General features: G+C 41.9%; 1 protein-coding gene across 13 annotated transcripts in view; it reads right to left on the reverse strand.

Moving 5' to 3' along the window:
- The window catches only part of LOC122551995 (prominin-1-A-like), a 281,448-nt gene that overhangs the window by 89,819 nt on the left and 175,552 nt on the right, over positions 1-16,077 (reverse strand). For all 13 annotated transcript variants that reach the window (XM_043694569.1, XM_043694612.1, XM_043694582.1 and 10 more), the window contains 6 exons: positions 12,705-12,768; positions 9,636-9,795; positions 9,248-9,400; positions 8,969-9,092; positions 6,902-7,005; positions 5,940-6,021 (listed from right to left, as the gene is read on the reverse strand). In XM_043694569.1, coding sequence (XP_043550504.1) covers positions 5,940-6,021; positions 6,902-7,005; positions 8,969-9,092; positions 9,248-9,400; positions 9,636-9,795; positions 12,705-12,768 — 687 coding nt within the window. The remainder of the gene's footprint in view (positions 1-5,939; positions 6,022-6,901; positions 7,006-8,968; positions 9,093-9,247; positions 9,401-9,635; positions 9,796-12,704; positions 12,769-16,077) is intronic.

Raw genomic sequence — 16,077 nt, forward strand, 5'->3', positions numbered from 1 at the left:
AGTGTTCTTGAAAATACCATTCCCTAATACTTCAGCGACTTCAGAGCCAAATCGCGATGCCAAACTTCCCACCATCCCAGAACTACCGGTGATGTCCTGGGGACCTGGGTTGAAATTCCTCCATGGCAGCTGGTGGAATTTGAATTCAATAAAATGGAATTTGATTTCAATAAAAATGAGGGATTAAGAGTCTAATGATGACCACGAAACCATTGTTGATTATTAGGATAAACCATCTGGTTCACTAATATCCTTTAGGAACGCTGTATGAATGCTGACTAAAAGGCAGAAAAATTAGGAAAGGGGAACTGAGAACTAGGTTGACGTAATAACATTTCAACTGTTCATCCAAATACTTTTCATAGGTTGAGGTTTCCCGCTTCAACCATCCTCCCAGGCAGTGTATTCCAGAGAAGAACTGATATACTGGAGCAAATTACAGTTGAGAGGGAGGCACTATTAGCAGTTTAAAATTGGGTAAAACCTCAGACCCAGTGAGATATATCTCTGGCTACTGTGGGCAGCAAGGGAGGAGATTGCAAGGGTCCTGACATTCATTTAAAAATCCTCTCTGGCCACAGGAGAGGTGTTAGAAGCCCGGAGGACAGCAAATGGTGTACCATTATTCAAGAAAGATTGCAAGAAAAACCATGGAAGTCACAGGCATGAGGGTCTAACATCAGAGATAAGGAAACTTTTGGTAAAAATTATGGAGGACAGAATTAATCCCCACAAGGAGAGGCAACGGTTCATCAAGGATAGTCAGCATGGCTTTGTCAGAGGGACATTATGTCTTACAGATCTGATTAAATCTTTGATGAGGTGACTACATGAGTAGCTGAGGATAGTGCCATTGATATAGTTCATAAGATGTCTTCACAAAGCCTTCCATGGGGGACTGGTGAAGGTGGCCATTGGATTCAGGGCAAGTAGGCAAAATGAATCCAAGTATGGCTTAATGTCAGGAAGTAGAGAGAGAGAGACAGTTGAAAGTTGTTTTTGTGACTCAAAGCCTGTGTCCAGTGACAGACCATGTGTTCAGGATGGTTTGTTGCCTCCCTCGTACCAGGGTTAAGGATGTTTCTGAGTGGGCACAAGACATTGAGTAGCCGGAGGTCTTGGTACACATTGGTAGTAATGACAGGCAGGAAGAGAGATGAGGTCCTGCAAAAGGAGTTCAGGAAGTTAGGTAGCAAGTTGAAAAGCAGGAACTCTAGGGTTGTAATCTCAGGATTACGCCCTGTGCCACATGCCAGTAAGGTTAGGAATAAGAAGATAGTGCAGTTAAATAAGTGTTTGTTTGCAAGGAGATTTGCTAGTGTCACTCAGAAAGATTTAAACTATTTTGACAGAAAGGTGGAAACTACAGCAATGGGTCAGTGAGTGAAATGGCTGAGGAGGAGTTTAGATAGAACCTAGGGGTTTAGATAGGGTTGACCATGAGAACCTTTTTCCACGTATGGAGTCAGCTATTACAAGGGGGCATAGCTTTAAATTAAGGGGTGGTAGGTATAGGATGTTAGGGGTAGATTCTTTACTCAGCGAGTCATGAGTTCATGGATTGCCCTGCCAGTAGCAGTGGTGGACTCTCCCTCTTTATGGGCATTTAAACGGGCATTGGATAGGCATATGGAGGATAGTGGGCTAGTGTAGGTTAGGTGGGCTTGGATCGGCGCAACATCGAGGGCCAAAGGGCCTGTACTGCGCTGTATTTTTCTATGTTCCATGTTCTATGAGTCTGAGACTAATGCCAGTAAGAATAGAGGGAAGAGCAGAAAAGGAGTGTTTACTGAACATGGCAGGATTAGTGGTCTAAAATATATTTGTTTTAATGTGAGTAGAAAGATAGTTAAGGCAGATAAAGTTAGAACTCTTCTATTCATTCATTTGTGGGATGTGGTGGTGGAAGAAGCCAATGTAGCAATCAAGCTGTTAATATTAGTCTGGAACTCTAGTTTTGTGGCAGCTTTTTGAGGGTTAATCCACATATGGCCAGGTGATTAGAGTTAATATTCACACGAAAGTGAAGAATAAGGATGGCAAGATTTGGGAATCTTGAATGACAAGTGAAATTGTGAGCTTAGTCAAAAAAAGGTGTACATAAGGATTAAGAAACTGAAGACAAAACACTTGAGGAATATAAAGAAAGTAGGAAAGAACTTAAATAAGTAATTAGGAGGGCTAAAAAGGGGGCCATGAAATTACCTTGGCAAATAGAATTGAGGAAAATCCTAAGATCTTTTGTAGATATATAAGGAGCAAGAGGTGAGCTAGGGAAAGGGTAGGTACACTCAAAGACAAAGGAGGAAATTTATGCTTGAGGCCAGAGGATGTGGGTGAGATCCTTAATGAATACTTCACATTGGCATTCACAAAAGGAGCGGACATGGTGGATGGTGAATCTAGAGAGGCATATGTTGATATTCTAGGGCAGGTCGATATAAAAAAAGATGTTGGGTGTTTGGAAAAGCATTAAGGTAGTCAAGTGGGATCTATCCTTGAATATTGAGGGAGGTGAGGGAGGAAATTGCTGGGGCCTTGTACAAAATCTTTGTATCCTCTTTAGTCAAAGGAGAGGTCCCAGATGACTGGCGAATAGCCAATGTTGTTCCTTTGGTAAAGAAGGGCAACAGGGATAATCTGAGAAATTACAGGCCAATGAGCCTTACAACAGTAGTAAAGTAATTATTGAAGAAAATTCTTATTCATATTTCATGAAATATGGACTTATGATCAATAGGCAGCATGGCTTTATGCAGGGAGATCATATATCAAAAATTAATTTGAGCTTTTTTTTTGATAAAGTGACAAAGATGATTGATTAAGCCAGACCTGTGGATATTGTTGATATGGACTTTAGCAAGGCCTTTTACAAGCTCCCTCATGGCGGGCATGATACAAAAGGCGAAGTTACATGGGATCTGTAGTGAGCTGGTAAGATGGAAATTTAACTAACATCAGTGACAGGAAGTAGCTGTGGAAGGGTATTTTTCTGGCTAGGAACCTATGACCAGTGGTGTTCTGCAGGAATCAGTGCTAGGATCTCTGTTGTTTACAATATATATAAATGATTTGGAGGAGAATGTAAGTAGTGTGATTAGTAAGATTGTGGAAGACAAAAAGGCTGGGGGAACTGCAGATAATGTGGAGGATTGCCAGAGGATGCAGCAGGATATAAATAGAGACTTGGGGGCAAAGAAATGGCAAATGGAACTTAATCTAGACAAATGCGAGGTGATGCAAGATCTAATGCAGGACAGTAAATTGTAGAGCCCTTAGAAGCTTTAACATATAACAGGATTTAGACGTGCAGTCCACAATTCCCTGAAAGCAGCTGCACAAGTGGATAATGTTGTCACATGCTTGCTTTCATTGTTTAGGACATAAAGTAAAATTGGCAAATCATGTTGCATCTGTATAGACTTTTAGTTAGGCTACATAGTGTACAGTTCTGGTCACCACACTACAAGGAGGATGTGGAGGCTTTGGAGAGGGTGCAGAAAAGCCTTACCAGGATGTTTTTGGGTTTGAAGGGTATTACTTATGAGCAAAGTCTGGACAAATCTGGTTTGTTTTCGCTTGAGTGTTGGAGGCTGAGGGAGGACCTCATAGAAATTTACAAAATTATAAGAGGTATGGATAATTGGAATCCTTTTCCCACATTAGAAATATCAATCAGTATGGACACAGTATTAAGTTAAAAGGGAGAAGGTTTAAAGGAGATGTAAGAGACATGTTTTTTACACAGAGAGTGGTAAGTACCTGGAATGCACTACCAGAAGAGCCAATAGAAATAGATACAACAGTAATGTTTAAGAGTCTCCTTGACAGATGAATAGGTAAGGAATAGAGGGATAGGGTCCACATAGAGGCATGGGGTTTTTGCATGAGAAAGGCATCATGTGTCAGTGCAGAGACCAAAGAAGCCTGTTAGTGAACTGAAGGGCCTGTTCCTGTCTGTACGGTTCTTTGACAGCATAAAAGAGCTGGTCAGATGGAACAGTGGCAAATGGAACTCAATCCTGAAAGGAGTGATATGATGCAATCTGGGAGGCTTAACAAGGTAAAGCAGTAGTGATGAATGGTAGGACCCTGGGAAGTACAGAAAATCAGAATGGCCTTGGTGTGCATGTTCATAGATCCTTGATGGCGAAAGGAGAGATGGATAATTTGGTTAAGATGATACGTGGCACATCTGCCTTTATTAGTCAACGCATTCAATACAAGACCATGGAGACTATGATGGAGCTGTATAAGACATTAGACTGCAACTGGTGTACTGTGTGCAGTTCTGCTCGCCACACTACAGGAAGGATATGATTGTTTTGGAGAGAGTACAGAGGAGATTCACCAAGATGTTACCTGGATTGAAGTATTTCAGCTGTGAAGGGGGACTATCTAGGCTAGGATTGTTTACCTTAGAGCCAGGAAGACTGAGGAGGAATCTGATTGAGGTGTGCAAAATTATAAGGGATATAGGTAGCAGAGATAGGAAGAAATGTTTCCCCTTAATACTGTCATCAATAACCAACATATGCTAAAGGTTAGGGCAGGTAGTTTAAAGAGGACTTAAGGAAGAATTTTTTTTTCAAACAGAGGGTAGTGAGTATCAGAAAAAATGGCAGAGGCAGAAACCATCCTAATATTTAAGATTCTGTGCTCTACATCTCTATGACTCTACGATATTAAGTACTTAGATGAACACTTGAAACACCACAGCAACAATGCTGCAGGCCAAGTGCTGGACATTAGGACTAGAGCAGATTGCTGCTTAAAACTACACTGACATGAAGGGCTGAAGAGCCTCTTTCTGACATTTAAAATCTCTACAGCTAATACTATAAAGTATGAATTAACAAGGTGGCCTAAAATGCTCAAAATACACAAGGGCAAAAGGCAATTGCATTCCTGAAAGTCCATAAATGGCTGGGAAAAGTCACAGGGTGAGCAATCAGAGATAAACCACTCTGAATATGGAATTGTCAGAATTTCTGAGAAACCGCTCCACCATAGGCTGGTTCTCTCTCACAATTACTGCTGATTATGAATGCAGCTGCAGCAAATACAGAAGAAAGGCTGCCTGTGATTAAAGTAGCATAGAGAGGGTGATTGCTGCAACTGAATATAGCACCAATTCTGCACTGGATTGTGAGATTGCGTAGGCTGTGGCCTGGGGAGTGTGACCGGCAGGGGGTGAAGTGGCAGCAAATCTTGGGATCCCAAGGAGGAGATGAGTCATATGGGGAGCAAAACACTGCGAGTGGTGGAACAGGGGATCTATGGTCATGGTAGGAAGAATTTGCTGATAATCAAGCACCACTACCCCATCAGTCTTTGACAGAGCATAAGTGCAATTTAGGAAGTTCCACCTTGCACTACGAGTGATTAAATACAATTGTCAGTTTATACTGAGATCATGGATCTTTTTTGTGCACTGTCTCTCATTTGGAGGTGCCAAACTTCTGTTACTTCGACAACATCTATCCATGTATGATTTTATATAGAGCTTCTCCTTCTTTCATCAATTCAAAGGAGAGCTTGCCTCACTGGCGATCCTCAAATCCCACAATGGACCACCAGGTAAAAATTAAAGACCAGAGGCAGATGGGTGGAGATGAGAGGGGATCTGGTGTGGTAATAATCTAACCCAAATTTCCTTTCCATTTCTGCAGTTGCTTCAGCTTCAAAAATCCAAGTGCTCCTAAGCTATTGCAACTCAATTTACAGTCCCTTTAACTAGAAATCCTCCCTTTGACAGAAAAGACCATCATCCCACCTGCCATTCCTAAGTCGTTAGGAAGCCTGAATGTAGAAACAGCCCATAAGAAAATCAGATTTCTAAACCAAGTAAAGGCCTGCGTTCCATAGGAATTAAGTCATCAAGAATCCACCCATGTTTAATTATTCTGCTTAGAGATGACAAGAATGCTCTTACTTACTCCACTGAGATTTACACGATCCATGTTGAATAAGTATTGTAGTTGTAAAGCTGAATAAATGCCTTCATTTTTGCGGCATTTGCTGTTTAAAATTAAAATAAAAAAACTTATTTAGTGCTTATTCCTCATGCTTCTTACACATATTTATGCACAAAATGGCTCTGGGAGAATAAAAGTTATAACTCCTAATGTGCATAATGCTATACTTGGACATTTGCACAATGTCATTCGATCTTAAAAGAATGTTAACTAATATTTATATTCAAAGATTGTACAAATATGAATTAGTAAAATGATTATTGAATTAAAAATGAGAAAAGCCCTTCATTGTTGCCTTTCCAAAATCCTTGGAAAAAGAACAACTGCAAATACAGTAAAAAAAAATGGTTGGATGCAATTGGTTAATACTGTTCACAGATAAGTAGTTACATTCAGTGCAAAAGTGAACAATTGCCAAATTATGACTTTTTAACACCTTCAGTATGGAAGAATATCCTAGCTGTGAAGCTGATAGGTACAAACCCCAAAAAGTTGAAAGACCCCAGAAAGATATTAGTGAAGACATTTATGTCTTTGCGTAATAAACTGTGATTCTACACCAATTGTGCTGTTAATGGCTTTGTCAGCCACAGTAAATAGCTTCAGAATCTCTTATAACTTAGTTAGAGTAGATGGAAGAAGACATTCATCAGGGCACGCACTCCTCAACACTGTTTAGTGCTCCACAGGTATCTATGGAGACACTGTGCAAAGACAGGATTGGGAATGGCTGTGATATATCCTGTCACTGAGTAGCGTTTCAATGCATACTGTCCAAGTTTACAAATGAAGAACAATCACATGGCAAATCTGAATTCCTACTCCAGTGAAGTCTTCATCTATTAGAGAGAAGATATCAAGGAGATAAAGCAGAACAAGATATTTTCCGAGAAACAAAGCAGCACTAGACTTTAGTATCTTACCTGTATACACTTTGAAAAGTGACATTTATATTGTGTTCAGAAAACAGAAGTCCAGAAAGAAAATATTTCCATTGTGAGTTTAACAAATAAGGAGTATCCAGAACCTGAAAATTGCAAAAATGAAACAGATTTGGAGACAAATAATCAGAACAATTATTTTCCAGATATCAGAAATAGTGCAGTTCACCATTGAAAACATTCCAGGCTCAAAAATTTTAGGAATATAAATATAATCAAAGAAATCAAATTTAAAAATTGCTGATAAAGTAATCTTTTACAAATAAAGATCCCATGTTCATTGAAAGATTGTCAGTGGATTAACAATTTTTGTAAAACATAAAAATTGAAAATGGTTGAGATTTTCAAGGTTAGAGGAATCAATGCCATTAAAACTTCAATCTCTGCAAATGTTCCATCCCATGTCACGTTTAATCTTATTCAATCTGAACCGATTGTTCAATATTGGGAACCATTTATATTAATTTATACATTGCCTTTATCATAGTAAAACATCTCAAGGTGCTTCACAACAGTAACTGTTAGACATCTGACACAGAGGACTTCTTTTACAACCAGCCCCAAATGACCACAATGTTTGAAAGGAGAGAAAGGACTGAAAACAAAGCATGTCACCTGCCCACCGTCTATCCATCCACCCTCAACCGACCTTCACTTTTAATTGGGGGGGTGGTGGTGGTTTGGTGGCTTGCCCAACCTTGTGTCTACTGAGGTCCTTACGTGGCACTTCAGAGTTTCATTCTATTCCCACCACTGTTTTACTTGTAGCAGAGCCAAACTCACACCATGTAAGGGACCTGGCAACTTTTCCTAGGTGTGTTGGTGTTAAGGAATAGTGTTTGAGGGGATGGGGAGGAACCTTCTTTGGATGTCACCTGACCTCATCTGAGGCACTCGCTCAACTCAAGGCCAAATACCTGTTTTTTAGCCCTTGTATACACTACAAGGGTATACAGGAAAGCCACACACACAGACCAAGTCGTAAACTATGAAAGTAACCACCCCAACACACACAAACGAAGCTGCATCAGGACACTATTCAGAAGGGCCACAAAACACTGCAGTACACCAGAACTGCAAAAAGAAGAAGAGGAACACCTATACAAGGTATTCGCCAAAAACGGATACCCGCGCAACTTCATCAACAGATGCCTAAGAGAAAGACCACACAACGAGGACATACCACAACCAAAAGGACTAGCCACACTACCATACATCAGGAGCATCTCGGAACTGACAGCCAGACTACTGCGACCCCTAGGACTCATAACGGCACACAAACCAACAGCCACGCTCAGACAACAACTCACCAGAACGAAGGACCCGATACCCAACATGAGCAAAACGAATGTAGTGTACAAAATCCCATGCAAGGACTGCACAAAACACTATATAGGACAAACAGGAAGACAGCTAACAATCCGCATACATGAACATCAGCTAGCCACGAAACGACACGACCAGCTATCCTTAGTAGCCACACACGCTGACAACAAGCAACATGAATTCGACTGGGACAACACTACTATCATAGGGCAAGCCAGACAGAGAACAGCCAGGGAATTCCTAGAGGCATGGCATTCATCCACAAACTCCATCAACAAACACATCGACCTGGACCCAATATACCAACCACTACAGCGGACAGCTGAAACTGACAACCGGAAGCGGCAGGGACAGACCACTATAAACACTGGAGGAAACATCAAAGAAGCGCTTCGCAGGAGGCTTCCAAGCACTGATGATGTCGCCTAGCCAGGGGACGAAACGTTTGCAACAAAAACTTCCAGCTCGGCGAACAGAACCACAACAACGAGCACCCGAGCTACAAATCTTCGCACAAACCTTGAACATAAGGAGATATTAGGGATGGTGAACAAAAGGATGGTGAAATATTTAAAACAGGCTTTAATTACACTTTACAAGAGAAGAGAGTTGTCAAGGTACTGGTGGACCTTATAAAGTCCAACTTTGCCCTTTTCAATCAAAAGTAAATAGCAGAAGTGAGTATAACCGGAAACACTAAATTACAACAAAGTTCCACTTTACCTTGAATAAACTATTGTCTTTTAAAGACTGACAAACAAGTTTTTCAACATTTCCACCTGCAATGAAGGTCACCAAAACTACCAGCATCATAAGCCAGGAGAAGATGAAGCTGATTCCAACTCCACTAAAAGAAATGGTAAATAGATTTTTAAAAAAATGTTTGTTTAATTTGAAACTTAATATTGTAATTAAAGAAAATTTCTTCAAATGTTGCATACAATATGCAACTATGTGACATCAATATTTGAATTATTTTGTCATAATATTACAAGTTCTTACGCTAAAAGAAGGTTGCCTCCTGTGTTTGATACACAGCCTCTTGTGGTTGGAGAAGCGTGCTTGTCAAAGCCACATGTTCCACAAAGCAAACCAAGATAATTGAAAGCAAGGATAAGAATCACAGCACAGCTGAGGGCAACACCAACAAGCCATCTATAAAAAGACACATACGCATTCAAACCCCTTGATACTGTAACAGTAAACATTGTGTATGATTCCTTTATCACGAAGCACCCATGATTTGGAAACCATTTAGAAACATTTATGATGCAGAAAATATTTTCCAAATAATTACATTTAAGCTACTTTTAAAAAAAACGTCAATATTGTAAGCTTAGAATGGATACTTTAACACTGTTGTAATTAAATCTTGAGAAAGCAAACCTACCTGTAGAAATCATATTTTTCCAAATGTGGAATATACTCAAGAAAGAATCTCTGACCCTGATTAAGATAGGCCGTAGAAGTATTGATTATATTGCCAATAACAGGCTCCTTACTTAAACTTGAAATTCTCTCTTCAACTTCACCAAGTGCTCTTTTTGCATCTGAAACAAGGAACAAATAATACAAATCCGCACAAATACAAATGCACACTTATTAACTGAGTCAATTTTGTCCTATTACAATTGCTGATTAAGATAGATGTGGAGCACTTAAGTGATTCTTGAAAAGACTCATGCAAATGAACTTTACACCATCATATGTTTCTATCACCTCAAATCTTTATACATTTTTCTTGAAGCAATTGAAAAAAAATGTACAATAAATACAAGCCATACGTTATTTACAAACAAAATGAGGCAGTGCATATGTAACACTTTGATAGAATTGGTCATGAATTTGCAATTTCAAAATAGTAAATGTGCATTGTTCAATTGCACCAGAGTACAGGGCTTAATTTGCCTTCATAAATCAACAGAGGCTGACATGTTAACATCAAGGGGGTGCAGTGGTAGTTTAGCGCACTGACCTCTACACCGCTGAAACCAGATGCCAACTCAAAGACAACTCCTTCTACCGCCCCTCGACCATGACCCCACCCCCCATCAGCAAACCATCATCTCCCAGACCATACAGAACCTCATCACTTCAGGAGTTCTCCCACCCACAGCTTCCAACTTCATAGTCCGGGAACCCCACATCGCCCGATTCTAACTCCTTCCCAAGAACCACAAGCCTGACCACCCTGGCCGATCCATTGTCTCAGCATGCTCCTGCCCCACCGAACTCATCTCTACCTACCTCGACACTGTCCTATCCCTCCTAGTCCAGGAACTCTTCACATACGTTCGAGACACCACCCACGCCCTCCACCTCCTCCAAGACTTCCGTTTCCCCAGCCCCCAACACTTCATCTTCACCAAGGATAAGCAATCCCTCTACACCTCCATCCGCCATGACCAGGCCTCCAAGACCTCTTTTTCTTCCTCTCCCGACGTCCCTAACAGTACCCTCCCACCGACACTCATTCGTTTGGCTGAACTGGTCCTCATCCTTAACAATTTCTCCTTCGAATCCTCCCATTTCCTCCAGATCAAAGGGGTAGCCATGGGCACCCATATGGGGCCCAGCAATGCCTATCTGGAACAGTCCATCTTTCGTAGTTACACCGGCACCACTCCCCACCTCTTCCTCTGCTACATTGATGATTGCATTGACGCCACCTCATGCTCCCGCGAGGAGGTTGAGCAAATCATCAACTTCACCAACACATTCCATCCTGACCTTAAATTCACCTGGACCATCTCTGACACCTTCCTCCCCTTCCTGGACCTCTCCATCTCCATTAATGACAACTGACAAGTGCACTGATTCCCACAGCTACCTGGATTACACCTTTTCCTATACTACCTCCTGCAAAAATGCCATCCCGTATTCCCAATTCCTCCGCCTCCGCTGTATCTGCTCCCAGGAGGACCAGTTCCACCACAGAACACACCAGATGGCCTCCTTCTTTAGAGATCGCAATTTCCCTTCCTACATGGTTGAAGATGCCCTCCAACGCATCTCATCTACATCCTGCACCTCCGTCCTCAAACCCCACCCCTCCAACCGTAACAAGGACAGAACCCCCTCTGGTGCTCACCTTCCACCCTACCAACCTTCGCATAAACCACATCATTCGACGACATTTCCGCCACTTCCAAACAGACCCCACCACCAGAGATATATTTCCCTCCCCACCCCCTTCCCCTTTCTGCAAAGACCGTCCCCTCTGTGACTACCTGGTAAGGTCCTTGTCCCCCAACAACCCACCCTCCCATCGTGGCTCCCTCCCCTGCCACCGCAGGAATTTCCAAACCTGCGCCTACACCTCCTCCCTCACCTCCATCCAAGGCCCCAAAGGAGTCTTCCACATCCATCAAAGTTTTACCTGCACATCCACCAATATCACTTATTGTATCTGTTGCTCCCGATGCGGTCTCCTCTACATTGGACAGACTGGATGCCTCCTAGCAGAGCGCTTTAGGGAACATCTCCAGGACACCCGCACCAATCAACCACACCGCCCTGTGGCCCAACATTTCAACTCCTCCTCCCACTCAGCCGAGGACATGGAGGTCCTGGGCCTCCTCCATCGCCGTTCCCTCACCACCCGACACCTGAAGGAAGAATGCCTCATCTTCCGCCTCGGAACACTTCAACCCCAGGGCATCAATATGGACTTCACCAGTTTCCTCATTTCCCCTTGTGCCACCTCCCCCCAGTTCCAACCTTCCAGCTCAGCAATGTCCCCATGATCTGTCCTACCTGCCTATCTTCCTTTCCACATATCCACTCCACCCTCCTCTCTGACCTATCACCTCCATCCCCACCCCCATTCACCTATTGTACTCTACGCTACTTTCTCCCCACCCCCACTTCCCTCTCATTTATCTCTCCACCCTGGAGGCTTCCTGCCTCTATTCCTGACGAAGGGCTTTTGTCCGAAACGTTGATTTTCCTGCTCCTCGGATGCTGCCTGACCTGCTGTGTTTTTCCAGCACCACTCTAATCTAGACTCTGGTTTCCAGCTTCTGCAGTCCTTGTTTTTACCTATGTTAACATCAATGCAAATTTATTAATTTTCCAGATTCTAAAATTTATTAAAGATAGGTTATTGCAACTTCTGCAAACAGTGTGTCATGAAATTAGAAAACCATGAGTCTGGCATATATAGAAAAGCACACAAAAGCACACTGTCATAGTTTTTACATACTGTACTCAGGTTATGGGTAAACTTATGAAGATGTGCTGAAAAATTAAGGTAGTCATATATAAACTCTGTAAAACTGTTTAGTGCTTACTACTCGAAAAATATTCCAAAACATTGCAGTCTTTAGCATGCGCAAGTTTTTCTTTAGTAAACTATCATTAAGCTATGATTAACATCAGTCATTGATTATTTATGAAAAAAAAAGCTTTTTGTACACGATCAAAAATGCACAGAATTAAATAAATTCTATCATTTTACCTGATGCAAATGATTTGGTTTCATTTTGAAGTACGTCTGGAGTATTGTTAAATGCTGAATATCCCTATAATCATATAAGTAAGTTATTAACACATGAAGCAATAGTGGAAGCAGATTTTTAGTTTGTACTTAGTAGTATTATAAAAAATGATGACATAATTTAAGATTATTGACAAAAAAATCCAGGGGGTAACTATGATTAATTCAGAAAGTTTTTAAAACTTTTCCAAACCAGAATTCCATACCTGGGAGGGTGATGATGGTGGAAACAGATTCAATACAATCTTGGACTAGAGACACCTCTGAGTTTTCCAAGTCACACAACATATAATTTGTAAATATAATGGCCACTCCTTCACTTTTCATGGTACAAACTCTGGAACTCTCTCTAAAGTACTAAAAGAGCACTTTCAGCACAAAAACTGCAATGATTCAAGGCAACAATGCACCATTCCCTCAAGGTGAATTAAAGATGGATAATAAATGCTGGTCTTGCCCGGAATGTCCAAATCCAAAGAATGAATAAGGACAAAATGCACATTCAAAATTCACTTATTTGCTGAAAATAAGAAACCTGAAAGCATTCTGGGGCAAGAGCAGCCAGGGGATTTGGGAGAAGGTTAGTGATAATTAAATAGCGCCTATTCAAGACAGGAGGGATACAGGGAACAGGAAACTATAACACCTGTCAGAGGGAAATTGCTTGAATGCTGTTTAACCTGTTGGAGGTGAAGGGGTTGGTGTTGCACCTTCTGCGATTACATGGCAGGTGTTACAAGGTACACCTTCACCTCCTCCCTGCTCACCATCTAAGGGCCTAAACAGACTTTCCAGGTGAAGCAGCATTGCACCTGTACCTCCTACAATCTTGTGTATTGTATTCACTGCACCTAGTGTGGCCTATTCTACATTGTAGAAACCAAATGCAGACTGGGTGACCACTTTGGGGATGTGTGCGCAAGTAGGACCCCAACTTTCCCCTAGCCATTCATGTTAACACAGCGTCCTGTTCGCATGCCCTCATGTCTGTCTTCACCATGTTGCAGTATTCCACTGAATCACAGCACAAACTGAAAGAACACTATCTCATCTTCAGACTGGGCACTTTGCAGCCTCCTGGACTTTAAATTGTGAACCAACTCCCACTTCTTCCCTTTCTTTTTAGCTTGTTATCATGTCCTTCCCACCCCTTATTCCACTTACTGTACTTTCAAGTCTGGCAGGAGATATACCATTGTTTTACCATTCTCACATTCTGATTACTTAATCCGAACTATCAACATCATTCCTCCATCAGCACCCTACATCCATTACCCCCACCTCTCCCAAACTGTAGCATAAATGCTGCCCCCTCCACACTTCAGTTCTGATGAAGAGTTTTCTAGACTCAAAACATTAGCTTGCTTTCTCGCCATGGATGCGGCCTGACCCGTTGTGATCTCCAGCATTTGTTGTTTTCAGTTCAGATTTCGGCATCTGCAGTAATTTGTTCCCGAGAATCAGAAGGGACTGACAGAATAATGCTGAGAGAATGTATTGCCATGCAGAGGAAGGACATATTTTAAAATTAGGAATTCCCTATTTAACACTGAGATAAGGAGAGATCTTTTCTGTCATAGGGTCATCAGTACATGGAATTCTCTTCCCCTGGAGAACAATGGAGGCTGGGTCATTGAATATATTCAAGACTGAGCTGACTAGATTGGCAAGGGAGTCATGCGTCTGTCTGTGCGTGAGAGAGACAGAGAGAAAGAGGGAGAGGAGAGAGAGAGAGAGAGAGAGACAGAGAGAGAGGGAGGGATAGATATGGAAAGTGAAGTTCACACCACATCAGATCTACCAGGGTTTTATCAACTGGTTGAGCAGATTCAAGGGGATGAATGATGTACTCTTTTGTTAAAGATTCTTTTGTTCTTTTGAAGAGCTGACACAGCATGATGGTTTGAATGATCTCCTGTTAGCTAAGAAGCATATGTGCCATACCTTTTCTGACTGATGGAATGAATGCCTTCCTCAACCTTCAAGGATTTAATTTTCCAAATGAAGCTTTGACAGTTTCAACTCACTTCCTAATGGCTACACGGTCGTACCATAATGTTGAGCATTGTCAGAAGTCACACAACACCAGCTTACAGTTCAACAGGTTTACTTGAAATCACAAGATTTCAGAGCGCTGCAAAAGCTTGTGATTGCAAATAAACCTGTTAGTCTATGACCTGGTGTCACGTGACATCTGACTTTGTCCACCCCAGTCTAACACCGGAACCTCCACATCATGGCTATCATCGACACCATAAACCACTGGCTCAAAATGGAGAGGATCTCCAAGAAGATCGTGCATATCGACACTTCACCTGACAATGGAACAGCACTCTTGTAATCTCAAATAAACCTGTTGGACTGTAAGCTGGTGTCGTCTGACTTCTGACCTTGTCAACCCCAGTCCACCACTGACACCTCCACATCTTAACTGATCATAAATTGGTTACCTTACTCTGATCAGTTAAGCTATTGAATTTCACAAATTATTCATTAAACATAAATAAAATCTACATACATTAAAATACAAAGAAATAATATAGATCATTGGGGTAGAAAGAGAATTTGCCCTGAAGTTGCCCTGGATTCCTTGACATTGATTCTGAACATCAAGTCATACATTTGTAAGGAAACCTTCTGTTGATTACCATATAACATCCTCACTTGATAAGATGAATCAATGCTTGACAAGTTTGAACAACACTTGGAGGAAAGTTTGTGAGAAGATTTGTAGCTCGGGTGCTCGTTGCTGTGGTTCTGTTCGCCGAGCTGGAAGTTTTTGTTGCAAACGTTTCGTCCCCTGTCTAGGTGACATCCTCAGTGCTTGGGAGCCTCCTGTGAAGCGCTTCTGTGGTTTTTCCTCCGGCATTAATAGTGGCCTGTCCCTGCCACTTCCGGTTGTCAGTTTCAGCTGTCCGCTGTAGTGGCCGGTATATTGGGTCCAGGTCGATGTGTTTGTTGATGGAGTTTGTGGATGAATGCCATGCTTCTAGGAATTCCCTGGCTGTTCTTTGTTTCACATCCACGAACATCAACTAGCCACGAAACGACACGACCAGCTAACCCTAGTTGCCACACACGCAGACGACAAGCAACACGAATTCGACAGGGACAACACTACCATTACAGGACAAGCCAAACAAAGAACAGCCAGGGAATTCCTAGAAGCATGGCACTCATCCACAAACTCCATCAATCTGTTGATGAAATTGCGAGGATATCCGTTTTTGAATTTGACTGGGACAACACTACCATTATAGGGCAAGCGAAACAAAGAACAGCCAGGGAATTCATAGAAGCATGGCACTCATCCACAAACTCCATCAACAAACAC

The sequence above is a fragment of the Chiloscyllium plagiosum genome, chromosome 1, assembly GCF_004010195.1.
Source record: "Chiloscyllium plagiosum isolate BGI_BamShark_2017 chromosome 1, ASM401019v2, whole genome shotgun sequence".
NCBI classification, from domain to species: Eukaryota; Metazoa; Chordata; class Chondrichthyes; order Orectolobiformes; family Hemiscylliidae; genus Chiloscyllium; species Chiloscyllium plagiosum.